Below are 20,643 nucleotides of genomic sequence, written 5' to 3'. Positions count from 1 at the left end.
TTTTAATTTATTTTTATTCTTTCTGTGTGTGCATGCGCGCATGTAAATTCCTGTTATACTGATAGGTTCAGAGACATATATACATACTCTTATTAGTTTATTTTTCTCTCATTTTTAATATTTCTTAATGTAATTCTTTTTTCCCAGCATTGTCTTTTGAGGGTTCAGGTTTTTTGGTTTTGGATTATTTTCATTTGCTTTTTTCTCTTGTTTCTCTTTCTTTCTTCTCCTGCTAATGGCCAAATTCTATTGTGTTCTCTCCCAGTACTTGTATTTGTTTTCTTTCCTCTATATCAAAAATCACCTGCTACATCTCTTCTGCATCTAACTCACTTTTTGAAACTATAAACTGTTTTCTAACTTTCTGTCACATTCTTTCTCCCTAATTAGCTTTATTTTTACCATATTTCAGGACTAACTGCTTTATTACTCATGCCCTTATACCAGAAATGCTGATACAATTATATTACTGCTGTGAATTATATAATTGACTCTGCTTTAAAGCCAGATCTAGTTCATGGTTATTGTTTTTACTGTTCACAATTCCTGAACCCATTATTCCTGTTTATTGGTGGTCATTAAATGAATAATTTCAACATTGAAAGAAAACAACTGCCCGTTCAAAGTTATTAAACCCATAGTAGGCCCTGAGTATTTCACTTTCATACTCTGTATTTTTTGCAATAGTTGTTACTATTATTTATTTCATCCAATTCTGCAAGGTGCTGGGAACCTACAGGGACAGTAAGGGTTCACAAGTTAAGACTCTCTGATGCTGAACTAAACATTCTCTGACATTACTCCAATTTAAAGAAGTAACATGATAAAAGCCCCAAACCACCAACAGGGACTCAGAGGAAGAGTCAGAGAGGAACCTCAGGTCCCAAACCTTGGGATCTACTCATAAATCAAAAACAGAAGTCCCAGATCAAATGAGATAATTACACACAAAAGGACAAACATACAAGAGAACAGGTAGGGAAATCCACCTCAACTGATGTGCAAGTCCAAGACCTTGGAAAACATGAGAAAATAGGCAAAAATTCCTCCCAAATCCACAATTTCCCAACAAAGGATACCACTGATAGTGAGGTGAACTAAAGTTCACAGAAAGATCATGAAAAATAAATTATAAAAGTGTTCAATGAACTAGACGATCTAGGGAAGGAATTAAGAGAGCAATTACAGGTTATAAAAAAGCATTTTAATAAAGGAATAGAAACAATGAAAAGAAATGCATCAGAATTCCTAGAAATGAAAGACAAATCAAATTAAAAACTCAACTGAAGGCACCACTAACAGATTAAACTATGTAGAAAATAGAACCTCAGCCCTTGAAGACAGAACTGCAAGCCTTTAAGACAGGTTATATGATCTTGAGTACACAGGAATGCAATAAAGGGAAAAATATAGAACATGACCAGAAATATATATAAGAACTCTGGAAGAACACTGAAAAACCAAACCTGAGAATCACTGGGACAGAGGAAACATGGAGGTACAAACCAAAGCCATTATGCATTTCAAACATTCAAAAGATAGTTAGAGAAAATTTTTTCCCATATAAGAAACAACATAGTCATCCACATTCAGGAGGCTCAAAGACCCCAAACAGACCTAGCAAATGAAAAACCAATAAGGCTCTCACTTCTGATTTTTTGATTCAGACACCAAAATCAAGAAGGGGATGGAATGAGACATTTCAAGCCCTAAAAGAAACAACTGCCAGTCAAAGTTACCATGGCCAGAAAAACTCAGTTTCAAATTCTAGGGGGAAATAAAAACTTTTCACGATAAGAATTCACAAGCACTTACTTTTATATCATAGAGGCCATTTATGACAAATTCAAAGCCAACATCATACTAAGTGGAGAAAAGCTAAAACGAAATTCCTCTAAATTCAGGAACAAGACAAAGCTTTCCACTCTCACCACTCCTATTCAATATGGTCCTTGAAACAGCCAGAGCCATCAGGCAAGAAAAGGAAATCAAAGTTTACAAACTGGAAAAAAAGTCAATCTATCTGTTGCCAACAATATGATCCTATATCTAGAAAAACAACAACCAAAATCACCAAAAGACTTCTAGAGCTCATAAATGAATTTAGCAAAGTAGCAGGATACATAATCAACATACTTAAACCAACAGTAATTGAGCCAAGAAGAAATCAGAAAAACGACCCCATTCACAATAACCTAAAAAAAAAAAAATAGACCACTGAAGAAAGAAATAGAAGAAGACCTTAGAAGATGGAAAGACATCCATGTTCTTAAAAGGCAGAATCAACATTGTCAAAATGGCCATACTACCAAAAGCAATATACAGATTTGATGCAATCCCCATCAAAATACCAATGACATTCTTCATAGAATTAGAAAAAAACAATTCTTAAATTCATTTGGAAGAATAAGAAATCTAGAATAACCAAAGCAAAACTAAGCAAGAAAAGTGAAGGAGGAGGCATCACAATACTCGGTCTGAAATTGTTCTACAGAGCTGTAGTAACAAAAACAGTATGGTATTGTCATCAAAATAGACACAAAGACCAGTGGAACAGAATAAAGACACAGACAAATCACAAACCTACAGCTATCTGATATTTGACAAAGATGCCAAAAATATATCTTGGAGGAAAGACAGCCTTTTAACAAATGATGCTGGGAAAACTGTATATCTATGTATAGAAAAATGAAACTAGACCCATCTCTCTCACCCTGTACAAAACTCAAATTGGAATGGATCAAATTACACAAAAAACTTTACAACTACTACTGCAAGAAAACGTAGGTCAACACTCCATCATACAGGTGTTGGCACCAACTTCCTTAACAAGATCCCTAAAGCACAAGAAATAAAACCAATAATTCGATTAAGTAGGATGTCAAACTAAAAATCTTCTGCACAGCAAAGGAAATGATTAAGAGCATGAGAGCTCCTTCACCAGCTGCTCCTTCAACTGGAGATTAATATCCAGACTATTAAAGAACTCAAAAAGTTTTAACACCAAAAAAAATGAAAAAAATAAAAATAACCCAATCAACAACTGGGCAAAACAACTAAACAGAAACTTCTCAAAAGAATAAATACAAATAGCCAACAAATATATGGAAAAATGTTCAATAATTTCTAGCAATCAGGGAAATGCAAATCAAAACTACACTAAGATTTCATCTCAGTCCAGTCAGAATGACAATGATCAAGAATACAAAAATAATAAATGCTGGCAAGGCACACTTGTACATTGTCTGTGGGACTGCAGACTAAGTACTACCACTCTGGAAAGCAGTGTGGAGATTCCTCAAAAAACTGGAGACGGAATCACCACATGACCCAGCTATCCCATTCCTTGGTATTTTCCCCAAAGATTGAAAATTGGCTAACTACAATACAGCCAACCCAATGTTTATAGCAGCACAATTCACAATAGCTAAGTTATGGAATCAACCCAGTCGATAGATGAATGGATTAAGAAATTGGTACATATAATACAATGGAGTCTACTTGGCTGTACAAAAAGAATAAAATTATGACATTTGTTGATAAATGGATGGATAAGTGAAATTAGCCAACGTCATAAACTCAAAGGTTTAATGTTTCTCTCATATGTGAAAGTTGCAGTAAAATAAAGGGAAGGGGGAAGAGAAGGATAGGATAACATAAAGAACCAATCAAATGTAAATAGATGAACAAAAGGAATCTACTAGAAAGAGGAAGAAGAATGGGAGAGGGGAGGGAGGAAGGGAAGGAAAAGCAGGAAAGAGAAGGGGGGGAAGATTGTGAACTGAAACTGATATCCATGCATGTATGAGTTTGTCAGGATGATCGCAACTACTATGTAATAGCTATAAAGCTCTAATTTTAAAAATCTACTCATTTTCTTAAATATCTATTCCAAATTTTAAAATTTGGAATTTTTTTGCTATTTTAATAAGGCCTTTTCCTTACTGAATCAATATGGCAAACATAAGAAATGTAGTTTCTATTAAAAAAAAAGAAGAAGAACAAAGAAAAAACTTTGGGTTCAGAGAGACCTAGGTTTGCAACCCTGCTCAAACATTTAGCTACATTTGACCTAAAATTTAATTTTCTGACCTACAGAATGGTGAAAATATAACTCTCAAAATCTCTTATCAACTTAAATCTATTAAGCATAATACTGGATGATAACCAATGTAGAAACAACACAAATGTCCATCAAACAATGAATGGAGGAAAAACGTGGTGGACATATACTACAGAATATTATCAAGCTTTAAAAAGGAAGGAAATTCTGATACCTGCAATAACATGAATGAAACTCGAAATAACCAAGATGTGAACGGACAAATATTGCGCAGTTCCACTTATATGATGTACTGAAAACAGGCAAATTCAAAGACGGACTGTAAGAGATTACCAACTCCAGGAGGAGGGGCAACAGGGTGTTATCATTCAGTGAGTACAGACTTTCAGTTTGGGATGATATGAGGTGTGATAGTTGCACAATGTTGTGAATGTACTCTGTATGAACTGTACATTTAGAAAGATGACTGAAATGGTAAATTTTCTGTTATACCACAAATTTTAAAAATGACTGCCAGCAAGCTGAAATCATTCCCCAAATACAGGCAAACCAGTCTTTCTGGTAATGCCTAGTGTCCTAGCATAATTATTCCTGCTTCCTATCTACAAAGCCCCCAGGTTTGCACAATAAATTTAAAGGGTCACCTTATTCATATGGCTTCTTCTTGGAAGAAAAGACAATGACCCTTACCAATTCCTTTCCTCCTCCCCCACCCAACTACATCACTGAATACGCAACTATGTTCAAGATTCTTTTTCTTCTAGTTTTGGTTAAAACACTAGAAAAGAAAGAGGAAATAGCATAACCCTAAAATATTTACTTAATACTTGCAAATTCAGACTAAAACTATCAGATTTTATTAAAATTAATGGAAAAAAAATTAAGCCAATCCTATGTATATGTATTCTAATTTTTTTTAAAGTCACAAGATGCATGTATATTGCACTGCTATCCTCTCTATTTTGGTCAAAAAAAGGAAGGACTGAGTGCAAAAAATATAAGTACATAATCCACCAAATATGGGCAAGGGGCAATGAATTCTAAAAACCAAGTGAAGAATCTCTAAGGCAGAGACTTACAGGGCAAAATGTTTTCCTGCTAGCCAAACTCAGTGCAACTTCAGTAGTAAAATCTCTCATCCATGGACACACTTTATGAACATCAACTAGCCTGTAAATCATTTTAATTCATGAAAATCTTTACTCTATAAGTAGTATCAGTGGATTTTAACTTGGAGTAGTGAGGAACAGTAGCTGGAGACAAGGAGCTTTGAGTATGGGGACAAAGCTATCCATGTAGTTCTAATATATGCCTCCCATCCCTATGTGCTGAGAATCACACTGAGTTAGAAAACCTAGGCAACTCTGAATTAGATTAAACTGAAATTCAGTTTCAGGATACTATACCAATAAATTTGAAAAATATGTACCTAGATCCTACATGGTAAAGCTTTTCATAAACTGACTCAAAAATAGAATTAGACTATTTTAAGATTTTAAAGTAGCATTGATGCTATTTTAACCTCAATTTAGCCCTGCTAACTCAAATGTCTTCCTTTCATGTTTTTCTCTGACTGACATCAGTCAAAATCTAAGCCTGTTCTCAGCCTAACAAGGTGAAAAAGTGAAATTCAACTACTCAGTTCATTTCTAAATCCTAGCTGGGTATAGAATCTACTTGTCTGGAGTCCCCTTTTTTTTTTAGGTTTGGTACTGGAGATTGAGCCCAGGATCTCTTAACTACTGAGCCACATCCCCAGCACCTTTTAAATATTTTATTTAGAGATAGGGTTTCACTGAGTTGCTTAGGGTCTCACTAAATTGTGAACTCAACAATCCTCTTGCTTCAGCCTTCCAAGCCATTGGGATTAAAGGTGTGCACCACGAGGCCCAGCTTGTCTATAGTCTTTTAAAAGCAAAAGGTGGGTTCAATGTAGGTCTATCTAGGTAGAGACACTGACTAGTTGATACAATCAAGGTATCATCCAAGTCTACCCTTTTAAAATTCTCAGTATTCCCAATACCTGGAGCTGGAGGAGTGTGAAGAATCAGTTCTCTGCTACAGGGACTACAGATGGAACCCTTGTAAGCTCTCACTCTGAAAGCATAGTGACAGTTTTCCTCAAGATCAGAGACAACTTTACTTGTGCCACACACTTCTATCTCATTCCACGGCATCATTTCTTCATCTTTATTAATCTTCCGATACTCAAGAACATAGCTGTCAGCTTTGTCCTTTTCTGGATGGTGCCAATTTATCAAGGCATTGTTATAAACTTTGCTCTGGTCTTCATTGATTTCAGGCACATCTATGCCTGAAAGAATTATGAAATAGAAAACAATGTTAAAATACTGATATTCCCAAACCTGTATTTTTCCCCAGTAAAAGTGTTGCACTGGATAAAGACTTCTGTACCATCCAAGCATTTTTTTTTTTTCCTGTGCTACTGGAGGACTGAACCCAGGACCTTGCAAGCTCTCTACTGTCACTGAGTGGCATCTCCAGACGTTTTTATTTTTAATTTTTGAGAAAGGGTCTAAAGAATTTTCCCAGGCTGGTATAAAATCTTCTGATCATCTTGCCTGTTTCCCAAATAGCTGGAATTAAAGGTGTGTGCCACCAGCCCCAGCTTGTCTAAGAATTTTCTAAATTTTTAATACTATGTGTAAGAAAAAAAAAATATATATATATATATATGAAAGAAGGTATGTGTATTTATAACTAAAATGAGAAAAATTTAAAAGACAAGAATTAAAACTGAATTACTGATTCAGTCATTTATTATCATTATTAATTCTGATAAACTAAATATTTTAACTATATGCCTTCCCTGTACTAAATAACAGCTCTGGACTTGACATTTTTCAATACATCCTCCCATGAATGATTATTCTAATATTTTGAAATCTAAGTGCTCACTATTTCAAACAAATTCTCAATGGACATTATGTAATTTCCTTTCATATTCTCTTCTGTAGAACTGCAAAGCAATTTAATTTTTCTTAGTACAAATATGATACATACCAAGAAAACTAGAAAATAAAGAAAACAAACAAAAAAATTTAGGAAATTCAAAGATAATCACAATTTTGTATAGTTTTTTAGCCATATTTTTGCTCTAAAATATTTCATTGAATAGGTATATTAACATTTACCTCAGGAAACAGGTTTCTAATATTTCACTAAAAATGCAATGATTAAAATATTACAGTTAAATATTTGTGTATAATTCTAAGACTAAATTTATAAACTTGGAAGATAAAAGAATATGCAATAAAAGTTACACACGCATGCACATATATATACTATATATACACACATACACACAACTTGTTAACAAGAGGAGGATATGAAATGAAAAACAGAGTTTCTTCTCTTTATCCCCCAGCTACATATAAGCAGCATATAAATATGTCTGTGAAAGGTGCATTTATACACCTGAACATTATACAGCCATAATTAGATATGGAATAATTATCTAAAATACATTCCAAGTTTTAAAAAAAAACAAGTTACAGAATAGCATAAATATCCATAGCCTTTCATTTCTTTTCTAGAAGCATAGCTTGTAAAAAACAAATGTGTACATAGGGAAAAATTAAGGGAACATGCATTAACAGGAAGCTGGGTGATTACTATTCATTCTCACCCATCCTTTAAGAGGGCCTTTGTTATACACTGGGGATAATACAAGATTATCCACATGCAACCTCATCCTTTTAGTTAGTTTTTGGATCCATAGGAAAGGAAAGATCTTGAACTCATAAAAACAATTTAGGTATAGAGTTTGGAAGCAGGGAGTACAGTGGATGAAGTAGAATCAGCATTTGAAATAATAAATATCGATTTGGAAAAATAAGATACTCATAATAAGTAGTATCAGATTCAGTATAGCCTTCAAAAAGAAAGGAGATCACAGTCATCCTGAAGTGTTTTTAACTTCTAACAATCAAATTTCCTTTGAATGTACAAATCCACAAATCTATACCTGCATAGCAAATAGACTAAAACTTTTAAGGACTGTGATCATTCACCATCACTAGAAGCTGAGGGACAGGAAAGAAACAAGAAGTGGGAAGGGAAAAAAAAAAAAAAAGGAAGACCTTCCTGAGAAGGTAGCAAAACAAAAACTAAGCGAGTAATATGGGTTAAACTGTGTTCCTGCCAAATTCAAAGGCTAAAAGTCCTAACCCTCAGAATGGAGTACAGGTCTTAGAATGTGATTGCGTTCAGAGATTGGGTCTTTAAAATTTTTTTTGCGTTCGGAGATTAGGTCTTTAAAAAGGAAATTAAATTAAAATGTGGTCATTATACTGGGCCCTGGTGTCCCTTAAAAGGAAAAATTAGGACCCAGACCTGTACAGAGGGAGGACCAAGTGAAGACACAGAGAGAAGATGACCATCCATAAGCCAAGAAGAAACCAACTCTACCAACATCTTGGACTTAGACTTTTAGCCAAGTGCTGCTGTTTAAGCCACTCAATCTGTGGCCCTTTTGTTATGGCAGACCCGGCAAAACAACAAAGCAATATAAACACCTAAATGCCAGGTTCCATGTCTAGGTTTCTGCCCTTGAGAAACTCACGTATGTGTACCAAAAAAGCCTGACACATAGACATTCAACGCAGCATCACTTATAATAGAGTAAAAGTAGAAACAAATAGTCTCTCAGTAGGGAAATGATTTATTTACTTATTAAATATTATAAACATATACAACTTTGAACCAGAAATTCCATGTGTTAATACATTAAACTTAATTTTTAAAAAAGCAACTTAAAAATGGGATACTTAACATGTCATTTATGCAATATTTAAAAACATATTAGCTAACAGAATATATTTTTATGCATAAAAACATAAATGGGATATAACTTCAGGATATAATAATCCTGGGTAACTGAGATGCTGCTTTTTTAATGTCAAAATAAAGAAAATTGTGGGGGGTTTTGTTGTTTTTGTAGTACTGAGGACTGAACCCAGGACTTGTACAAGATAGGCAAGCACTCTACCATTGAACTACACCCTGCCCTTTTTAAATTTCATCTTGATAAAAGGTCTTTCTGAGTTGCACAGGCTGGTCTTCAATTTGCAATCCTCCTGTCTTAGCCCTCCAAGTGTCTGAGATTAGAGGCATACACTGGCAAGAACTGTGTTTTTCTTTACAGTGTAAATTCAGACTAAAATTACGTTTTGCCTTTGCTAAGACTTACCACTAGAGAAAAATGACAATTCTCCAAGAAGTTCTGTTTGTTTAGATGTGTTAACAACATAGTCTTCAAAAGATGTCTGAGCTGCGGGTCTAAAGCTCTTCAAAGATTCTGTAGCTTTATGTATTCTGCAGACAGATACATCTTATATAAATATGATTCTTTAAAAAGGCAAATTAGACTAAATATCTGCAATGTGATGAACAAAAGAAAACTTACACTTCACTCAACACTCATGCTAAGAATGAAGAAAGGCATTACTTCACATTAACACAGCATTTGAATCACTCTGGAGCTAAAGTGGAAATACACAGTGGCATTGAGTGACATTACTAAAGAGATTCTAAAGTACCAGAAAAAGAAAATACCTTAGGTGGAGTTGCTTCGCTGTCTGTACAAAGCAAGACTGATCGGTCTCCTTAAGCACTTCCTGAGCATAGCCCACAAGCCCATTGTTCTCTAGAAGTCCTTGATATTCTTCCACTTGAGTCTGAAATTTGTCCAATCTTAGTTTCTTAGATGCATCAATTGCTCTCAGAACAGATGATTTCCTCTCTTCTAGAATTTCAAACAGCTTTTCAAAATGTGTAATTGCTTCTTCTTTAGCCCTCTCTCCATTGCACTATTATAAAACAAACAAGCATTACTTCATCAGCAAAACCCAAATGTCTTCTCACAAAGTCCTACATAATCATATTTATCTGATGATGAAATTATCAAAATTCAACAGAACAAATCCAGATATTACAAAGAAAAAAAATTTCTGAAATTTTCAAAACAATAGTTTGGCATCAAATATACTTAGCAAAGAACAACTGACAAATTTTGTTTACACTTACTTTGTAATTTTATAATATTGTACTTCATTAGGCTTTTTCCCTCTGAAGTCCAGCAATAGACAATTTATTTGATTAAATAATACATAATTTTCAGTTACATATAAAGGAAAAAATCTGAAGCAGAAATGAACTGATTTAAACTAAATATGTTAATATGTAAGAAAACACTTCTAGAGTTTTGAATTCACTCAGAGATTTTTTTAACCCTTTCTATGCTACTCTAATTTTCTTAAAGTTAAATCATAGCCACAAAACTAAAACGTAAGTCTCCTCTTCAAATTAATTTAAAATTAATTTAAATCCTGACAGTTATGTGACCTTATATAAATTATTTAACTTCTCTATGCATAAGTTTTTCTCTTTTGAAAACTGGGAGCCTGGCTGGGGTTACAGCTCAGTGATAAAGCATGTGCCTACCATGTACAAGACCCTGGGATCAATGCCTAGAGCCTCTCCCCTGCCCCATCAAAATAAATTTTTTTTGTTTTCTGTGAAGATTACAAAAGGCTAATTATCTATATAAAATGCATACTGCAATGTAACATACTCTAAACATTCTTATCATTGTATACATAGTTTTATTTACTTTGTCATAAAATGATCCCATCTGTAGTATTTATTAAACATTTGTGAATTCAAAAACAACAAAATTTTGAAAGTGAACAGCAGATCACTTATAATAATAGAACCAACCAAAAGAAGTCTATCAGAACATTCTTAAAAGCTAGTGATCTGTGGTAACAGTGCACTGTGTGCTTTCAAGTGGCTTCTGGCCAACAATTATAATAGAATAAAATTTTTTCCAGATTTCCTCTGTTTCCTTAACCCCAGAAGTTACACTTACTAAAAAAGGGGCAGAAAACAGTGACAGTTTGATAGAATTTCCATGACATATCACAACATTAAATTCAGAAATACAATTATACAAAGATTAAGACTTTTTTCCAGCCAAGTATAATTGTAGATACAAAGACAGTGCCAACATGATCACTGAGTAAAAGTCAAGAACAGAGACAAATTCTCTATTGCAGAAGATTCTTACTGATAAGCCAAAAATAGAAAAACATTCACCCATTTCCCCAGGATCTTAAGAAATCAGTACAACATGAACACCTGATGCTTAAGTTCCTCGATTTTCTATCTACTATAAACCCCAAAACAAATACTGGGTTTCCCTTTACTTTGACAAGAAGGGCAGCATGACTGAAAGAATCTACAAGGCAAAATGACCAAAGGAAAAAAAAAACAAATTTCTGAGAAGTAACAGTCCCATCCTAGCAGGGTATTTTTAATTATAACTTGTTTTGTTTTGTTTTTGCATCCAGGATTGAACTCAGGGTACTTGACCACTGGGCTACATCCCCATCACTATTTTCTTTTTCATTTAGAGATAGGGTCTCACTGAGTTGCTTAGTGCCTCACTTTTGCTGAGGCTGGCTTTGAACTTGAGATCCTCTTGTCTCAGCTTCCTGAGCCACTGGAATTACAGGTGTGCACCACCACACCCAGCAATTATAACTTTCAAAGTGATCAGGAGTAGTAGTTCTGAGCTTTGTTTAAAATAGAGAAGAGAAACAGGTATACATCAAAGCCATTGAAGAATATTCGGAATTTTAAAATAATCCAGTCCTACCTTCTTCAACTATATTTTAAATTCACTATAACTTTTTCTTATTTATTAATGAAACCTAACATAAAAACAGATTTAAATAAAAGTATGAAGATAGATGAATCTTTACAAACACCACCATGCAACTAACATCACATCCATATTAAAGAACATCACTGGCATCCTACAAGTTATCCTTGAAACCTCCACACACATTAATTCTCCCCTATCATTGATGACTACCCTGAATTTTAAACTTGTGATCTGGTCTCACCATTGGGGTACTTTTTATAAATGTCATCATAGAGTATATACTCCTTTGCATCCGGCATCTTCCTTTCAATATTATAGCTAGATTGCTCTACACTGTTGTGTGTGGTTATGGATCCTTTGCTCATATTGCTATTTGTACTTCACTACTGAAACAGGTATTTGGGCAGTCTTCACTTTCTGGCTATCACAAACTATGGAGCCACAAACAACAAAATACTATCTTTCCATAAACAAATGCAGAGCATGTACTCAGGAACACCTGCAATTTTAAACAAATGATCCTATCCATGCAATATAAAATATATAGCCATGCAATGTAGCATACTACATTTTCCAAAGGCTATATGTAAGTTTATTAAAATACAGATAATTGTAAAAGCTATCATTTCCATTATTATCATTTTGATACCTTATTATGTGTCCCACAATCATTCTTTCCTCTGTTCCAATATCACTCACTCATTACCATAGCACTGATTATGTAACATTATAAATTATAATTACATTTGTTTTGCTAGTCCCAGAAAAGTGGGAATGAGATCTAATACAACTTTGTGTTCCCAGTTCACATAACACTGTCAGGAATTCATGAACAAATAAATGAATGCCTAGATGAATAAATGAAAAATATGCAAACCAGTCACTTACCTCTGTCTCCTTCATTAACAAGTTTAGTTCAGAAATTTGACTCTTCACCTGACCCTCCTTACCAATAAGGTAATCAATATCCTTTGAAAGTTTTTCCTGTTGAAATATATTCATAACATAAATGTACAAAAACAAGCTTACCAAAGGCATTAGAATTTTTAAAAATTAAACAGTATCCATCCTCTCTGATGAACAGATGGTAAAATCAGTCATCTGGTGGTAATCCTTATGAACCCAGGGTAAATAGTTACTAGCCTTTAAGCAAAGAGGCCCAATGATATGGGGAAGATTAAAATCAGGTTGGAAGCAAACATGGTGGCACATATCTCTAATCTCAACTGCTCAGTAGGCTGAGGCAGAAGGATCACAAGTTCAAGGCCAGCCTGGACAATGTAGCAGAACCTTGTCTCAAAAATAAAAAGGGCTAGGATATAGCATGTAGCTCAAAAGCAGAGTATCCCTAGTATCACCACCAAAAAAAAAATCAAGTTGGAAAAAATAAAAGTGATACTTAGTCAAAAATTCTAAACATAATTTTAAACGTTCTAAATATACAAATAGTACATTTTTGTTGTTTCATTAGCAATACCAGAACTCTTCCTCCTAAGGTCTCTAAGTAAATGGAAGGGTAGAAATTCAGTCTTGTTTTCCATCAGATTTTATAATTTACTCACACCCACCCATCCATAATGGAAAAAGCAATAAATATCAATTCAAAGTAATCTTCCTAGCCTAACCCAGCCTACATATTCATTAGATAATTACACAATAATGAAAATACAGATTTATTTTTAAAATAGTCAATTCCCAAAGTTTACTGAATAATTGGTTATAAGGGAGTCTATCATTTTCCATAGAAATAACACCATAGATTTTCCTAGTCTAGCCTAAAAAAGATACTATGCATTATATCTTAAAAAAAAAAAAAAAAAAAAAAAAAAGCCATGAAAGCACCAGAGCATAAAAAGTTGGATAAAGTTTTCGAAGTCTGAAAAACAATAAGTACAACCAGGAAACATCTCACAAGCTGCTGGCCTGACAGGATTTGAGCAATTCAGTGTCTCAGTCACTGCTGATGATCTGAAATGGGAAGAGTAGGCAAGAAAGGAAGAGGGACAGATCACTTTTAGCAATTGAAGAAGTGAGTCTCCTACCCCAGCATCTTCCTCTTTTTTTTTTTCCCTTAGACCACATAACAAGGAAAGAGAATGTATGCAAAAATAAAAGTGACAAGTTCTGCAGGACCCATATGTCTATTTCAGAGGAATTAGACACCATGAGTGTCCTTAATGGCTCACTGGAGAGAAGGAGGACCTGACCTGTTAAGCAAAGGAACAAGATTTCTGGCAATTAAAGACAGAACGAGACCAGAAATTATTGGATTTAAGAAAACACATAAATTCTTATGTTTAACCCAGGATTTTACAGATGAGGAAACAAAAGCTCATAAAAGCACATCATACAATCAATAACTGAACTAGAAACCCCTTTACTGCATAGGACACCAATCACTATTCCATGGGCTGGGAGGCATTTTTCCAGCACCAAGCTGCAAGTCAAATAGCAGTTCTTCTAATACTGTCCCTGTTGGGCCCAGGCTGGGACCAGAAGTACTAAGTACTGGTGGACGGTACTCATTTTTTTCTTCAACTTTAATGGCAAAGAGCTAAATTTGGTCATGTAAATCCAAGTGAGACTAAGTTCTAAGACAGCCTAAATTACAAGAAGACTAAGATAAGTTAATTGGGCTAACAAATATTGGTTCTTCCAAAGATGTAAGGACCAGACAAGAATAGATGACAAAATTCAGAAACACAGTCTCAGAACACCATCATTCACACCCACTGAGTTTTAAGGCTTAGAAAAAGTCTACAGCCAATTACATCTTTTCTCTGAGATAGCCTTACTCTTTTTTAATGCCCTCAGACCTAAGCAGACTATATTAAACCAAGAATCAGTATGTTATATATCATTTATTCATAGGCCTCCAAACAAAGAATCAGACATTGACAACAAAAGTAAAATGTAAAATGGCAAGGCAGGAAGCTTATCCAATAGTGGAAGTAATTTTTAACAACTCCACATTCCAGTTCTCCAGGAACTGGTCAGAGACTAATTTCTCTAGGACTCACAATTTCTCAGAAGCTTTCCTCTGAACAGTGGTTCAAATCTGAGTCTCCTGAGCACGATTAAAGAACATAGAGGCCTAAGGCCCTTGAAGTGTACAGAGCTGGCCTCTGTAGTTGTGTCCCGTGAGGCTAACACTCCCAAAAGTTTAAGAGCCACTCTTCTCCTCTTCGAATCACATCCTTAATGAAAGGTACTATAGAAACATTAGAGACAAGAAACAAAGAAGGAAAAGAGGAAGGGGAAGTCATTCAATACTCACAATGAATATCTTTATGTAGAAACGATACATAACTAGGATGGTCCCTGCTCTCAGCTCTACAATTTTAAAGATGATGGCTTTGCTCTACCTCTGAAAAGGTTCAAAACAAAATTGTAGGAAGAAAGAGTATACAATGATACATTTAGTCAAGTGCCAAAGCTATTTCAGAAAACAAGACAATACTATTCACCACAAATTTCACAAAAACAGTATAAATAAAATACTCTAAAACACAAATGCAGTATTATTTACTTCCTGATTCAATGAGGACTATTTGCAAGGATGTTTGCATGTTTTACTTTTCTAGGTCCTCTTTGTTAATAACTTCTCTAAAATCAAAACCAGAAGAGATGGTAGTACAGGAACAAGATTCTTAAACTCCTCCTTTAGAAATGAAAGGAAATAAATCAATGGGAAACAAAACTAGCAAAAATTCCTCAGGAAACATTCTTCTGTAAAATGTCCATTACCTATTGCAGATATTGCTGTAGAGAGGGTAAAGTAAAGATGAGCCAACCAACTCTCTGTAATGAGAAAACTGAAATGAGCCTCTGTGTTCTTTAATTTCAAACTCTGCATGAAAAGTGTAGAAAACCCACTTCTGCCCAGAAAACAGAGGAGAAACACAGTTTGCTCTAACATAATAGCTTAAGTGTATGCTATTATTAAAGACTGATTCCAGGTAATAGAAAAAAATTTAAACAGCTTGTGTAAGGTTAAAACAAGAAACCGAAACCTTTAAAAAGGTGTTAAATTTAATTACAGATAGTAACATGTGGGGAAAGCTATGGAGGCAAAGTGACAAAAAATGGATTTACTCTACCACTTGAAACAACCTAACAAAATATAAAACAGCGCACAATACACTGGACAAAAACAAAGAAAAACCTTTCCTTGAAAGATGGTCATGAAGACGAGCCCACCATTGCCCTAGCTTACTTTCTGGAGGTTTCTAAGGCCTAGTACAGAAGAGAACTCAAAAGGGGACCAGGGACTCCCATGAATGTAGATGGAGCTGGAAGTACAGGAAGCCCATGTCTGTAAGGCTTAATACTGAAGAAGAGATAGCTGTAAAGAAACGTACAAAATAGAGTATCAACTCGTATATGAAGATATTACCAGGGGACAAGGAAAATATGACCCAAAGGATCAAAGAGGGAACAATTCCAGGAACTCACATAAGGCTGGGAGTAGTGTTTGTTCCCCACAAGCCAGACAAAATAGTTAAATTTAAACTTCAAAATTATAGGCCATCAGAAAGGGTAACCTCTATAACCATGTAAAATTAGCCTTAGAACGAAATGCCATTCTGTCCTGCCTAACAAGGTTTAACAGCAAGTTTCCAAGTAACTTAATCACATACCCAATAAGAATTCAAGAATATTTGAGGCTGGGAATGTAGCTCAGTGGTAAAGCACTTGACTAGCATGTTCTAGGCCACCCCCGGCATCCCCCCACCATACACAAACACACACACACACACACAGATACATGCAAGGATATTTTAAGAATACAGAAAGATCCAACACCAAGGTAAAATTTACAATACATGGCAGCCAATAAAAATTACTAGGTAATCAAAGGGAAATATGAAGAATAATGAGAAAAATCAATTAAAACAAACCTAAACATAACAAAGGTGAGAGAATTGGTAGACAAAAACAATTAAAATAAGTATACCTGTTTTCTACAAGTTCAAAGACAACAGAGGGAATACTGAGTGTGATATAGGTATAAAACACAAAGTATAAAACTGTGTATATATGCAATTAGATATAGACCAAAAAAAATTATATACATAGTGTTAAAAACAGGCAATAAGGGGCTGAGGCTGTAGCTCAGTGGTAGAGTGCTTGCCTCACAGGTGTGAGGCCCTGGGTTCGATCCTCAGCACCACATAAAAAAATAATAATGATATTAAACAAAACAGGTGATAATTAAAATGAGTGGTCGTTTCATAGATGAATTAATTCCTCTTTAATGTATTGCTTAATGGAAAAAAGAAATAAAAAGGGAGGATACACCACTGCTTGCTTTGTTACTAATCAAACTTTTCAAGTTTTTATAAGGTTCATGTATAAAGTTAATAGGAAGTAATCCAATCAGTAGATTATTAAGTAATACTTTACATTGTTAACTCATTTCTGTAAAATGGCTCACTTTGCAAGCCATAATTTCATAAATAAAAACTTAAAGGCTTAAGGTAAAGTTACAAAGAATCAAAATTCAGTTCCAAAACAACAAACAAGTCCTACCTTTAAGGTTTTGTAGGCAGTGCTCATTGTGGTTACACGGTGGTTGGAATGATTACCACCCAACTTACAGAGATGACAAACTGGCCTCCTACATAATTCACAGTACATGTTTATTCTCTCCGTTTCATGTTCTGGGCACATTAAAATCTATTGAGTAGGAATAAAATATGATTAAGCATCTAGGTTTCAGTATTCTAATGAAGTCCCAAAATATAAACATTTGTGTTATAAAATCAGTAAATATTCACTTAGTGAACAAAAATATTAATAAAAAAATTTCTGTATTGAAATTACCATTTTTCAGTTTAAATATAGAGATTTTTTTTCTCTCAAATGTGGTGATAAGAAAATGAAAGTTTCACTCCTAGCAGAAAGATTAACCAAGCTTGAAAGGCCCTCCAACCACACAGATGAAGCAATTCTTAATGATCTTGATGGATATTTCTATAAGACACCAGAACAACTTATGAGAATCTATAGCCTGACCACTCCTACAAAAAGTCTGTTGCTAAGAGAATCTTGGAACACATTATGATGTAATCTTCCAGTGTATTAGCTTTTATAAGCCAATTACAATCACACTGACCAACTGTGTATTTCTACACATTTCTACATTTTTATTTATTTTGTAATTTATCATTGTAGATACTTTTGAAATTTTATGTAAAATAATTGTTTTCATTTCAAACAAGGGGGTATTTTTAGTATGTAAATGAAATTAAAAAGTTGTTTATGGTTCCAACAGACTGGATTTTAGCAAACGAAAATTGGTCCGATGACTTATAAGTTAAATAAAAAAGTACAATATGGAAAACGCTAATACTGATATAGATTCAGAGAAAAAACAGTAGAAAATATCTCAAAGCTTTTCAGAATATTCAAATTCCTACATTCTCAAAAATCATTACACATGAAGTAAAATGCAAAGTTTGGCTTTCTACAAGAAATAGTTTTAAAAAAACCTGAAAGTTGGGACTGGGGTTGTGGCTCAGTGGTAGCTAGCATGTGTGGGGCACTGGGTTCAATCCTCAGCACCACATATAAAATAAAGGTATTGTGTCCATTTATAAATAAAATTATAGGAAAAAAACCCTGAAAGTTAAATGCAAATATTCTATAGCACAAGGGATCCCCTTTTAGAATTATACTATATTAAATTATACACTTACTAAGGAAAAAAATACTTTTTTCCAATATAACCTTACTTATATTTCTCTGGTTCTTATCAATCTTTCAGCATATTGGTAAATGTAGTTTATGCTCAAAACAATGAAATCCTTAACTCACAAAAACTCAAGCTAAATATACTTAATTTAATAATCATAGGTCCTTTTATGATAGAAATAGATTAACTGATTTAATTAATCTTTTAAAAGAAATATTAAAACACCAGGTTGAACTCAAAAATCTTTAATAATCAATGACCTTGAGTGTTTAAAATGAGATAAAGAACACAAAAAGCTACTTAATAAATCTATTACCAAATGAGAAAGTTTGAGAAGAGTCATTCAAAATATGGAAGCGTAGATTGTTATTGCTTTACTCTACCAGTCCTACACTATTTAAGAAATAGTTCAGGGGTTGGGGATGTGGCTCAAGTGGTAGTACACTCGCCTGGCATGTGTGCGGCCCGAGTTCGATCCTCGGCACCACATACAAAAATGTTGTGTCCGCCGAGAACTAAAAAATAAATATTAAAAAATTCTCTTTAAAAAAAAAACAAAAAACAATTCATAGTTTCCATATAACTTTGGAGATTTTCCCTTTTTTAACACAAATTGAAGGCCTTACACTTAAGAATGGAATTATACTTTCACATTCTTACAAGTTACTATGCTATAAGAAATTTTTTAAAACAATCAATTATAGCTGGGTGTGGTGGCACACTCCTGTAATCCCAGCAGCTTAAAAAACTGAGGCAGGAGGATCACATGTTCAAAGCTAGCCTCAGCAAAAGCAAGACACTAAGCAACTTATTGAGACCATGTCTCTAAATAAAATACAAAATAGGGCTGGGGATATGGCTCAGTGGTAGAGTGTCCCTGAATTCAATCCCAGGTACCCCCCACCCCAAAAAAATCAAATTAAAGTTTTTTTAAAATCTATATAAATCAGAAAATGAAGATATCCAAAAACCATTCTGCTTTTCAGTCCTATAGTCACATAGTAGAACATATGATAAATCACAAGGTTCTTGTGAGCATTACTAAACAAATCATCCAGAATGTTTAAGAAATGCATATTCTACTTGAGATATTATAAACTTCAGAATATTGAGAATATCAAGCTGCAATTGTCCTTTACTCATAGTACAATTTAAGCTAACTAAAAATATCAGAAAAAATGTGTTTCCAAACCAAATCTTATGGGCAATTTTGAGTTTATCACACTAAAGCATAAAAGCTTCCTAAAACATTCCAATCAGAGAGATATCTTTCCCCTATTACTCAGAGTTATCAGTATGAAGATTCACTTATTGTATTGGATTACACTGGATTCTAATAGAATGAAACCCAAGTTTATCTAAAGGTTGGCTTTCTAAGAGGGAGATTTTTAGCCCCATACTACATAACTCCAAATAAGAGGACTGGGTCTTAGATTCTTATACTATTCCTTTTAATGTTACTTTCTTTCTGTCAAGTTCCAGACTCAACCTTTTTTTTCTTTAATATTTTTTGGTTGCCAATGGCTTTTTTACTTCCTTTATTTATATGTGGTGCTGAGGATCGAACCCAAGGCCTCACACATGCCAGGCAAGTGCTTGACCACTGCACCACAATCCCAGTCCTCATAATAATATTTTATAACATTAAATTTATAACATTAAATATTTTTGGCTGGGGATGTGGCTCAAGCAGTAGTGCGCTCGCCTGGCATGCGTGCGGCCCGGGTTCGATCCTCAGCACCATATACCAACAAAGATGTTGTGTCTGCCGAGAACTAAAAAATAAATATTAAAAAAATATATATATATTTAATAACATTCTAACTTACCTTGGGTCTAAAATTAGTGGTGGGGCCCACATACTCATGCTGAGCTTTTACAGTTCCCCAAGGATGATAAATTTTGAAGCATTCATTGCAGTAGCTTGCACTACAGTCCATGCAACTTTTGGTGGATTCTTGAGGTGGTGGTTTACAAAGGTCACACATAATGGCTGTGGCTGCCCTAGCTGCCTGCCGGTATCTCTCAACAATAGTTTCCAAAGTGAAATTTCGAAACAGACCATTGATTCCTCGTTCTCCAAGATCCACATTATGTTCACAGCCAGGGCAAGGGAAAATAGTTGTCTTAGGGGTCAATGAATTGCGCTTCCAGCCTGTATAATTAGTGAATCCTTGTTTAGTTACATCAGTG

At 34.4% G+C, this 20,643-nt stretch overlaps 1 protein-coding gene across 2 annotated transcripts in view; it reads right to left on the bottom strand.

Annotated features, from left to right (window-relative positions):
• Trim36 (tripartite motif containing 36) overlaps nucleotides 1-20,643 on the bottom strand; it is a 37,205-nt gene that overhangs the window by 5,781 nt on the left and 10,781 nt on the right. Inside the window, exons 3-8 of one of the 2 annotated variants that reach the window (XM_078048830.1) lie at nucleotides 20,280-20,623; nucleotides 17,286-17,432; nucleotides 12,642-12,737; nucleotides 9,641-9,894; nucleotides 9,276-9,400; nucleotides 6,087-6,377 (exon numbers count right to left, since the gene is read on the bottom strand). In XM_078048830.1, coding sequence (XP_077904956.1) covers nucleotides 6,087-6,377; nucleotides 9,276-9,400; nucleotides 9,641-9,894; nucleotides 12,642-12,737; nucleotides 17,286-17,432; nucleotides 20,280-20,623 — 1,257 coding nt within the window. The remainder of the gene's footprint in view (nucleotides 1-6,086; nucleotides 6,378-9,275; nucleotides 9,401-9,640; nucleotides 9,895-12,641; nucleotides 12,738-17,285; nucleotides 17,433-20,279; nucleotides 20,624-20,643) is intronic. The other variant, XM_005339482.4, reaches the window with a different exon arrangement.

Source organism: Ictidomys tridecemlineatus, chromosome 1, assembly GCF_052094955.1.
Source record: "Ictidomys tridecemlineatus isolate mIctTri1 chromosome 1, mIctTri1.hap1, whole genome shotgun sequence".
NCBI classification, from domain to species: domain Eukaryota; kingdom Metazoa; phylum Chordata; class Mammalia; order Rodentia; family Sciuridae; genus Ictidomys; species Ictidomys tridecemlineatus.
This window is presented reverse-complemented; position numbering and strand designations above follow the sequence as displayed.